The 11,772-nt window shown below is 37.2% G+C and overlaps 1 protein-coding gene across 3 annotated transcripts in view; it reads left to right on the top strand.

Annotated features, from left to right (window-relative positions):
• Positions 1-11,772, top strand: part of NME7 (NME/NM23 family member 7) — a 355,379-nt gene that overhangs the window by 172,902 nt on the left and 170,705 nt on the right. For all 3 annotated transcript variants that reach the window (XM_023738433.1, XM_004384089.3, XM_023738434.1), the window contains exons 8-9: positions 8,933-8,997; positions 11,594-11,662. In XM_023738433.1, the coding sequence (XP_023594201.1) occupies positions 8,933-8,997; positions 11,594-11,662 (134 nt within the window). The remainder of the gene's footprint in view (positions 1-8,932; positions 8,998-11,593; positions 11,663-11,772) is intronic.

Raw genomic sequence — 11,772 nt, 5'->3', positions numbered from 1 at the left:
GCCATCTAAGATGCATCAATTGGTCCCAACCACCTGGAGTAAAGGAGAATGAAGAACACCAAAGACACAAGGAAAGTATTAGCCCAAGAGACAGGAAGGGCCACATAAACCCGAGACTTCATCCTGAGACCAGAAGACGTGGATGGTGCCTGGCTACCACTAATGACTGCCCTGACAGGGAACACAACAGAGAGTCCCTGATGGAGCGGGGGAAGTTTGGAGTGCAGAATTCAACTTCTAGTAAGAAGACCAGTGTTAGTGGTCTGAGACTGCAGGAACCCCGGAAAGCATGTCCCCTGGATTCTCTGTCAGCCCAGAACTAAAACAATTTCTGAGGCCAACTCTTCAGACAGGGATTGGACTGGACTGTGGGACATAAAAAGTGATACTCGTGAGGAGTGTGCCTCTTAGCTCAAGTAGATACAAGAGACTAAACGGGCAGCTTCTGTCCGGAGGTGAGTTGGGAAGGCAGAGAGGGTTAGGAGCTGGTTGAATGGGCATGAGGAATCAGGCGTGGAAAGGAGGAGTATGCTGTCACCGTATGGGGAGAGCAATTAGGGTCACATAACAATGTATGTATAAATTTGTGTATGGGAGACTAACTCGAAATGTAAACTTCATTTAAACTACAACAATAAAAAAAAAAGTGTGCTTCTTAGCTCAAGTACATACATGAGACTAAATGGGCAGCTCCTGTCCAGAGGCAAGATGAGAAGGCAGAGAGAGTCAGGAGCTTGTTGAATGGACACAGGAAAACTGGGTGGAAAAGAGGAGTGTGCTGTCACAGTATAGGGAGAGCAACTAGGGTCACAAAACAATGTATGTATAAATTTTTGTACTGGAGACTAACTTGAATTGTGAACTTTCACTTAAAGCACAAAAGTAAAAAAATGGATAAAACCTCCTGCCTAGTCCTCTATGCTGTCTCTTTTCCTGTCTGCCTGCTTGAGGTCCATGCCCAGAGTTACTTTGCAAGCTGTGGGTTGAAAATAACAAAATCTATATCAGTGTGGTTCCCTGAACTATGATGACTTGGAGCATTAAAAAAAAAAAAACAAACCCAAACTCGTTGCTGTTGTCTCAATTCCGACTCATAGCGACCGTGTAGGACAGAGTAGAACTGCCCCATAGGGTTTCCAAGCAGCTGGTGGATTCAGACTGCCAGCTTGTTGGTTAGCAGTCAAATGCTTAACCACTTTGCCACCAGGGCTCCACTTGGGTCATACCCCTAACCATTTGCACTTTACCTGAATGAAAATGTGTTATACCTCTGATATTTCAGTGTTTAATTACTTCATTTGCTACCAATTTAATGTGCTTAACTAATTGGAAAGATGATACTGCAGTGGTTTAATGTAAGCTCTGCAACCAGATCTCCTTAGATTTTGTCCTGACTCTGCTAAATAAGTTCCAGCTGAGTGAACTTGGAAACGTTACTCAACCTCTCTGTGCCTCACTTTTTCACTTTATAAAGAGGATGATGTTGCCTACCTCTAAGGTAGGATAAAATGAATTAATGCAAGTAAAGTACTTAGAACAGTGCCTGGCACATAGTAAGAACTCAGTATATATAAGCCTAGTCTGAAATATTGAGATTTAGCTAGATAATAACCAGTTAGTAATTCTTCATTAGTTAGACATGGTCTAGTCTTCTTTGCCCACCACCATTTTTTCTAGCTCTTTATCTCTAATTCACTGCATCATATGTCCTGTTACAGGGTGGTAGTGTTGTTGTTAGGTGTCATCAAGTCAGTTCTGACTCATAGCAACCCCATGTACAACAGAACGAACCGTTGCCCTGTCCTACACCATCCTTACAATCGTTATTATACTTGAGTCTATTGTTGCAGCCACTGTATCAATCCATCTCAGTGAAGGTCTTTCTCTTTTTTTGCTGATCCTCTACTTTACCAAGCGTGATGTCCTTCTCCAAGGATGGGTCCCTCTTGATAACATGTCCAAAGTGTGTGAGACAAAGTCTCGCTGTGGTGGGATGGTTTAAAATGAAGCCTTTCTTATAGCACCTGTGGAGGAGCCTGGGTGGCACAGTGGTTAAAGTGCTCCACTGCTAACTGAAAGGTCGACAGTTTGAACCCACCAGCCGCTCCACGGAAGAAAGATGTGGCAGTCTGCTACCATAAAGATTACAGCCTTGGAAACCCAATGGGGCAGTTCTACTCTGTCCTATAGGATCGCTGTGAGTTGGAATTGACTCCACGGCAGTGGTGTTTTTTTTTTTTTCCAGGGAGGGGTGCCCAAAGTGCTCAATGAATCATAACTACTATTATTTCTTTCATTATTCTGATATGTTTATTTCAGTAGAAAAGCCCCTGTATTTCTTCCTTTGAGTCCTTTTTCTCCCCTTCTCATTTTAAACTCACACATTGTTTGCAGTTTTTACTGTCTTTCATTCATCATGGTGCCTCTGCCCCAGGGCCTTTGCACTTGGCCTGAAACACTTTTCCGTCCTCTCTGCTCATGTAACTTTCATTCTTGTTTTATGTATCAGCTCCGGTATCTCTTCCTCCCTTCCAGTCTAGATCAAATCCTTATACTGTTGGCTCTTATTGCATTATGAAGCTCTCCTTCATAGCAACTATCAGTTGGAATTTTGCTTACGTGACATTAGTTAATTGTTTTTTCTCTCCTACTGTATCATAAACTCCATGGGGCTAGGGATTGTGTCCATTTTCACTCAATATGGCATCCTAGGGTATAGCATAATGCCTGACACAAAAAGGCCCATAATAAATTTTAGATGAATTAATGAATGTATCAATCAGCTTCTTTTAGATTCCTGTCTTCTGTAAGTGACACTCCATGCATTATGGAAAATTGATTGCATGGCCAGATGATCCTCAGAGCATAAAGTTAGGTAACAGATTGGTTTCTTACAAATATAATATCAGTGCTAATACCATTTATAATGAATAGATATCCACAATGTTCTCTCCACACAGAATATAACTATATTGTGAAGATCTATCTTTATAAGATTGTAAATACACAATGTATTACCAAATATAATTTCCCTTTATTTTTTGAATTAATAAATGTAATAATGCTCATTTATAAAAATTAGAAAATAAGAAGATAAACATCGTAATCCTACTTCAGAAATTAAACTTTTTATTTTGAAATAGTTGTCAGTGGGGAGAAAGAATACAGAGAGATCTCATGCACCCTTTATCCATTTTCCCCCAATGGTACACCCTGCAAAACTATCCTATAATATCATAAGCAGGTTATTGACATTGACACTGTCAAGATGCAGAACATTTCCATCACCACAAGGATACCTCATGTTGTTGTTTTGCAATCACACCCACTTCCCTCCAGCCCCTCCCTAATCCCTACAACCACTAATCTCTTCTCCATTTCTACAGTATTATCATTTTAAGAATGTTATTTAAATTGAATCATACAATATGTCACTTTATGGAATAGGTTTTTTTCCCTTTGGAGATTCTTTCAGTTTGTTGCAGGTATCAAGAGTTTGTTTCTTTTTATTGCTGAGCAGCATTCCATGATATGGATGTACCACACTATGTTTAACCATCCATCCATTGAAGGGCATTTGGGTGGTTTCCAGTTTAGGGCTATTAACTGGGTCATATGGTGGGACCACTTGATTGTGAGTTTGTCGTACTCTGGTGGCTTTTGTGTTGCTGTGATGCTGGAAGCTATGCCACCAGTATTTCAAATACCAGCAAAGATACTCAATGGTGGACACGTTTCAGCGGTGCTTCCAGACTAAGACAGACGAGGAAGAAGGACCTGGTGGTCTATTTCTGAAAAAAATTAGCCAATGAAAACCTTATGAGTAGCAGCGGAACATTGTCTGATATAGTGCCAGAAGGTGAGTCCCTCAGGTTGGAAGGCACTCAGAATATGAGTGGCTGCAGTGATGGGCTCAAGCATAGTAATGATTGTGAGGATGGTGAGGTTCGGGCAGCGTTTTGTTCTGTTGTACATAGGGTTACTGTGTGTCAGAGCTGACTTGATGGCACCTAATAACAATGGTAATTGTATGTTTAGTTACTTAGTTTTTTTTTTTTTTTTTTTTTTTTTTTTTAAAGAAATGGTTCCATTTCGGAGTGTTTTATAGGGTGACTTTACTGTTTTACGTTCCCACCAGCAAAATATCCCTTTGTTTCTCTTTTCTTACCCTGACTTCCTCTAGCCTGTGTCACTGGGCATGTGGCCTCAGAGAACAGTGCCTTTCCTTGTGAGAACCAGTGGGTCTGCCAGGTTCTGCTGGCCCTGCAGCTGGAGACTGCTGTGACCCTGCTTGTTTCTCATCGGTCATCACAGCCACCTTACTAAGTGTGACCCAGGCATTCTCATTAGTCTCCTTGAAATGCCTGGGCTGCACAATGTTTTCTTGTGAAATAGGACAATGTAAAATGTTTACATTTTAACAATGCTGCTAAAAATCAAATTCATGATAGTTTTATAAGCAAAGCTACAAAATCAGCGGAATTCCTCCTAACTCACTTATGACTATTATTGGCGCTAATATTACTCTGCCACTACTAACATATACTTAAATAGTGCTGTGTGCCACTTGCTTTTGAATTTTACATATAGAGACTCATGTAATTCTCATAACAACCCTGTAGGGTCAATATTAGCCCCTTTTCACAGATGAGGAAAGAAACTGAGACCACAGAGAGGTTAAGTAATTTCCTGAAGGTCACATCTTTACATAAATGGTGGGTCTGGGACTTGAACCCTGAAAGTCTACTACCTTAACTGTTAAGTTTTACTACTTCTGAAGTATTAGGGAAAAAAAGTACAGCTTTTTTGCTCTAAGGTTTAATTAGATTTTAGCACAAAGCAAAAATGAACTTTAAAAAGCTTTGTTCTAAGCAGCAGATATGAAACACACAAGGACACTTACATTTTATCCAGTCATGGGCAGTATACTTTACCTTGGGGTTTAATATACCTGGAATCCTAGCCACTGATTTAATCTTCAATCATGGGTGATATATGTAACACTATATGTCTGTGTTCTATATCTATGAAATGCTGACTTGTGTTATAAGGATGTTTGTGGGCATGCTAAATCTTAAATTATAGTGTTCCAGCATCTTAAATATAGATGAAGCCTTTCCTTCTACTCACTATTTCACTCTAACTTCTCCTTATCTCTTTCACTTTACTTTTCATCTCATCCCACGTCTCAGCCAGCTTGCTTTTCGTGTTTTTTTTTCCTTATTTATTTATTGTTTCATAGAGTCCTGTTTCTTAAACTTTATTAGAAACATAAAGCAATACTGTCTTAGGCTGGAATCTCTAGAGAAGTAAAACCAGTGAAGCATATATATATATATATATATATATACACACACACATATATATAAATATATATAGAGAGATTTACCTCAAGGAAATGGCTCACGTGGTTGTGGAGGTTGGCAAGTCCCAAATCTATGGACCAGGCATCAGGCTGGAGGCTTCTCCTGACTCATGTGGGGGCTGATGAATCCAAAATCAGCAGGTCAGATGATAGGCTTCTGGCCCATGAGGTTGCAGAACCTGGCAGATCCCAGAATCGGCAGGTGAGATGGTAGACTCCTGGCTCACACGGCTGCAGAAGCTGGCCCATCCCAAAATCAGCAGGTCAGATGGCAGGCTGCTGGCTGAAGTACCAAGAACCGGATGTCAGATGATGACAAGCCAGATGCAGGATCCAGGGCGAGTTTTGCCAGAACATCCATGTATATTGGATGCAGGTCAGACCCTCAAGGAAACTCTCCTTATATCAGATACTTGAGTAAGGCTGTGACTTGAGTAAGGATGTGACTTGAGTAAGGTGGTGACTTAAGTCACACCCTTTAGTAAGGGTATGACTCAAGATGCACCCCACACTAACCCTGCCTCATTAACATATAGAGGTTTAGGATTTATAACACATAAAATGGAGGATAAGTACACAGTACCATAAAATGGAGGACAGTTACATCAGATCACAAAATGGAGGATAATTACACAATACTGGAAATCATGGCCTAGCCAAACTGACATACAACATTAACCATCACAGTCACTCCTTGTCAACTTAGCATCTGTACATATCTCCTTAAACCATATATAATCTCTAAATAATGACAATTATAAAGTCATACTTAACGCCTAACATGATACAGTGAACATGAGTGCAACCTAAAACTCACTAGCCCTGTTTACATCTTATCTTTTATAAGCGAGAGAAGAAAACAAAAGTAATTGTTATGTATATACATATATATGCACATGCACATGTATAATAACACAAAGAAGTACTCATGACTATTACAGTCCTCATTTCTACATCTGGTCACATGCTTGTAACTGTTATTTAGAACTACCTTCTTCCACCACCCATTCCATATTTCCGTTACCCTCAGCAATTCAATTCATAATACCAACTAAATATATTTAAACTAAAACAACACATTGCAACAGATTGAAAACAGAAGCAGATATGCGAATACAACTACCTTCCATTGTCAGATGTTAAACAGATTTTTAAAAATTTAAAACTATGCTACTCTTTTCATTGATGCTTTTTGGAAAATAGTCATTTTTTCATAAAAATATATTAACATTTAAAGAATTTAGTATTGTTATGTATTAAATGAATTAATAAATATTTTTATATTTTCTCAGTTTTAATTTGTAAATATTTATAGATATAACTTGTATATAAAAGCTCCTTAGAGTCTGTAGTAATTTCTAAAAGTGTAAGGGTGTATGAGACCAAAAACCTTGAGGAGTTCTGGTTAACAGGATAAAATCAAACCTCCGTATATAAATCCCTCATCATATGACTTCTGCTACCTGTCCCATCTCCTCTCCTGTCTCATTTCCCTTCGGCTCCATTATTCAGTGAAATGAAAATACTTGCCTTTTCCTCAAAGGACCATGCTGTTTTCACATCTCTGTACTTTTGCTCTGTGCTCCTTTCTCCAGGAATATTCATTTTCCTCTAGCTTTCTGTCTAAAATACTGTCTCCCAATGCCTCTTGGGATTTTTATCTCTGGTAAACTCTTTGTCTTGAATTCTGCTTTATCTGAAATTAAAATAACCACTCCAGCCTTCTTATGCTTATTGTTTGCATGGTATATATTTTTTTTCATCCATTAACTTTCAGTTTACCAATTTCAATCCATTTACCAGTGTCTTTATATTTAAAGTTGGTTTCTTATATAGTCGTGTCTTGTTTTTTTTATCCATCTGAAATTTCTTCCTATTTTGTGGGAACTTTCAGTCTGTTAAAATATAATGCAATTGTTGATATGATTGGTTTTAGGTCTACCATTTTACTGCTTGTCTTCTATTTTTCCCTTTGGTTGTTTTGCTCTTATGCTTCTCTTTTCCTTAGAATTCTATTTTAATTTATTATTTTTTAGTGGTTATTTTACTTCAGCATGTGACAGGATCACATGGAGAGTCTGTTAAAACAATGATTTCTGTCAATTTACAAATTAATTACAAACTAAACTATAAACCCAATGTTTAAGCTAACAACATTAATGTAACAAAAGATGTTGTTTGCCAAAACTGAGTCACCAAGCTCAATATAAATATGGTACAGACCACTCTGCTAGGCGTGGGTCTGTTCTGATGAGATGACTCAACAGCCCACCTCTTTTCTCTCTGAACTTTTGAGAAAACTTTGTATCTGCAGCATGCTATAATATCATTTGAGAAATAGATCCACCTCTGTCTTTTTCTCATTTCTTAGCCTGCTATAATTAAAATAGCACTACCTGACCACAGTAATATAGTAAATAAAAAGGCTTATTCGGACACTGATACTGCTTGGTGATTTAGAATCACTAGGTAAACATCTGCAGCCCTGGTGGCACAGTGGTTTAGCATTTGGCTGCTAACCAAAAGCTCAGCAGTTCAAATCCACCAGCCGCTCCTTGGAAACCCTATGGGGCAGTTCTGCTCTGCCCGATAGGGTCACTATGAGTTGGAATGAACTCGACGGCAACGGGTTTTTAGTTAAGTAAACATCTAAATGATCTAGTGTGTGTGTGTGTGTGTGTAGTTGTGAGAGAACATTTTAAATGACTTTTTAAAAAAAGAAAATTAGAAGATTTTTATACAAAACTGATGATCTCAAAATCAGTCCTAGACCCTCATAGTCTATAGACCCTATTATGAAAATAATTCAGGTGTAGGATGAAAACCAATTCCTTTATCAATTTGGATTTAATCTTTTTTTCCTTTTCAGCTTTTTTTTCCCTTTCTTTTTACTGTCAATGTGAATATGCTCAGAAGTTCCCAATTTTTACCTTCTCACCTTTTGTACTCCTGCCCCTATGCTAGCCCAGCTATTTACAGGCCCTAAGGCCTAGTTCATGTTCTTATTTGCCCTTTGAAGCTTCTGTTCACCTCTTCAATATTAATTTGATTTTTCTTCTTCTTTGACCTCCTCCTTTAAGCTTCCCCTGTATCTAGCTAGCACTTTGGCATTTATTTTTTTGTAATGCTGTTGTGTTAAGTTTTTTATGGTAAGTATATATGTAACAAATTGTGTGCCTTTTCAACATTCTTCACATATACAATTCAGTGACATTAGTTAAGTTTCTCATGTTCTTAAGCCATTTTTAATTATTTGATTTTCACGTTCTCTAGCTCGCTAGACTTCAGAGTCCTTAATGGCGGAAAGTGTACGTTAAAAGTTTTTTGCAGTGTTCTTGGGGCCAATGTTCATATTCTTGAAGCACTTACTATTAAGTGACTTAAATGATGGGTAAATGTAATGCTCAGTGTTAGGAATTTAGTTTCTCCTGCAAAAAAAGAAAAAAGTGTGATTTCTTCATATAGAGTATAAGCAAAGTGCTTTGATATAGAAAAATTTACATTTCTAAGAAAGTGAAATGCCTTAGAAATTTTGTATTTTTGTACTCCTTTGTTCTGCATTTACAGGACTGCTGGGAAAGATCCTGATGGCTATCCGAGAGGCAGGTTTTGATATCTCAGCTATGCAGATGGTAGGTAGCTTGCAATGAATCATAACTGTTAAGCAATTTTTAAAAATAAAATTTTAAAATATTTTGTATTGAATTTTCTCTGTGCATTCATGAATCCATCCCATGAAAAATATTTATTGAACTCAATGACCTCCTTATAATCAAAAAATATTTTTAAATGATTTTACCCATATAATCTTCCATTGAGAGAGCTAATAGTCAAACTTAAGATAAATTTATACAAATCCTGAGTTTTAATAAGACCAAAAAATGTATTTGTTCCTTATAAAAGTAAAATAAAAGAAAGCTGAGCAGTTATAGTGAGTTATCTCTCTTTGAATTCTTGACTAAGCAAAGAATGAAAGAAGAGAATCAGTTGTGAACTTTTCTCTCATCAATGCCTTTTGTTGGTTTCTCTACTTTCCCTTAGAACCTTCTTTGGAGTGAGCATAGAGCAGCCCGTGTTGGCAGTTGCTCCACTGGCTCTCCAGAGCCCACACTTGTTTAAATTGCTCTACTGACAGATTTCTAGGAAACCCTTCGTTAAAGAAATCACATCCACTTGTGCTGTACTCACTGATGCCATTTGACAAGAAATCAGATACCATATTATTGTACGAATCAGATAAACAACTTGGTTTGTACAGTGTTTGAAGGCTAGGAAGTTTATACTATTTAGTGAAATATCAAAATACTCATTTTTGAGCTGATAATTTATTTAACCAATATTATTTATATTCACTTTTTCTGAAGAGGAATTGCTTTTGAGTTCTATGAAGTTTTAGTATCACCCAAAATTAGGGGTCAGGGTAGATAGGACACTAATTGGGGTGTTCTGTCTGTTTTGTGTCCCTGATAGGTGGGAATGTCCATAAACCAAAAAAGAAAGGGCTAGATATTATCAACTGGTTTGCAGAGTCATCAGGCAGAACTTGAAGACTGACAAGAAAATTGATATTTGAAGAGTCTTACCTAGGAATAGAAAGAAATTATTAGCCAAAACTTTCTAGAAATGACCTAAGCCCACTTAAAAAATAATTACTGGGGATATTTTAGCTTTCACCATTAACCTCACTTAAGGCCTACAACTTAGCACAGTGATTGGCCATAGTAGGTGTTTAATGAGAAAAAGAATAATAAAACAATGATTAATTGAACTTATGGGGGAGGTCCTGGTAGTATAGTGGCAAGCATACCACCCCACCTACTGCTGTCATAGAGACCCTGCAGGACAGAGTAGAGCTGCCCTTAGAGTTTCCGAGGCTGTAAACCTTTACAGAAGCAGACTACCACATCTTTCTCCCATGGAGCAACTGGTGGGTTTGAACCACCAACCTTTCGATTAGCAGCCAAGTGCTTTAAACCCCTGCATCCCCACTCATTGATTTTTGGAGTCAGAAAATGCTAAATCCTGCGTCAGCTGATTTCTGGGTATGTGACCTTGGCCAAATTTCAAGAATTCTTAGCTTCAGTTTTCTCCTCTGTGCAATGAGAACATTATTATATGCCTCAACTGGTTATTCTTTGGATTAAATGAAGTAACCATGCACAATGCCTTGTAGAGTTTCCAGCACAAATTACAAAATAATAAACGATATCTATTATTATTCTATTGTATTAATAGTACAAAAAATTATGTGACTGTATCATAAAACACTGAAAATAAACAATTCCCTCTCTGTAATAGTTATGTTGCCTATGAAGATAAATCCTCCCAGCCTGAATATTGTTTATGTAGGCAGAAATTTCTCAGTGATCTTCAGTCTTGGCAACAATAAAGAAGCAGAGGGAAACATAAAATTGGAAATTCTGAGGCTTTTTTTTTTTTTTAGATTAAGGTATTAGTTCTTGAGACCCTAGAACTTAATGAATTTTTTTTTTTAAACTAAATTTGAATCCAGCCTTTATAAGCATGAGTTTTTGCAGGCTTATCTTATAAGCATACCCTTACTCAAAAATTTTTTGAAGAGTAATAAAAGAATTCCAGATGGCTTATATAAGTACTTTATTATGAACCAGACTAACTGGGAATTTTCCTGAATGCTTGGAAGGAAAAAAGTATTATTTTCAGCTCTTTCTACAAAGTCTAAAGTACTTTTCTCTAATGATATTTTTTCTTGTGCCAAGAATCTATCAACAAACAACATTACATTGTATATAATTCTTTCATTTTGTATCTAGAATGAGGTTTTATTCGGGGAGAGACGTATAATGTGGTGGGTAAGAGCATGATCAATGGGGTCAGATTGTCTGAGATGGAATGCATATTTGGGAAGGTTATGTAACCCCTCTGAGCCTTATTAACCACATCTGTGAATTGAGACTGTTAACACTACCTTTGTCATAGGCTTGTTGTAAGGATTAAATGAGATGATGCATGTATAGAACTCAGAACAATACTTGACACATTAAGTACTCAGTAACTGTTGGCCGTTTTCATTACTGATAAGGTGATCTTTAATAACACTTTTGCTTCAAAGAGTATTTAATTTATGAAGTGTTTATATTTTAATGTAAACAAAATATATCCAAGAAATTATAAATGTGACTGCTAAGTATGGTTCATTTATTTTTCTTTCGTTGGTTGGCTTATTTACTTACTTATTTTTTAATGTAGTTCAACATGGATCGGGTTAATGTTGAAGAATTTTATGAAGTTTATAAAGGAGTAGTGACTGAGTATAATGTAAGTATGGAAGTAAATGTAAAACATGGGTCCTGAAAACAATTTATGTATCTTGGGCGTCTCAGTGTAATCTAGAATCATGAAACCAAAAAAACCAAACTCGTTGCTGT

Source organism: Trichechus manatus, unplaced genomic scaffold (genome assembly GCF_000243295.1).
Source record: "Trichechus manatus latirostris isolate Lorelei unplaced genomic scaffold, TriManLat1.0 scaffold00117, whole genome shotgun sequence".
Taxonomy (NCBI): Eukaryota; Metazoa; Chordata; class Mammalia; order Sirenia; family Trichechidae; genus Trichechus; species Trichechus manatus.
Note: the sequence above shows the minus strand (reverse complement) of the source record. Positions and strands in the feature narration are given on the sequence as shown.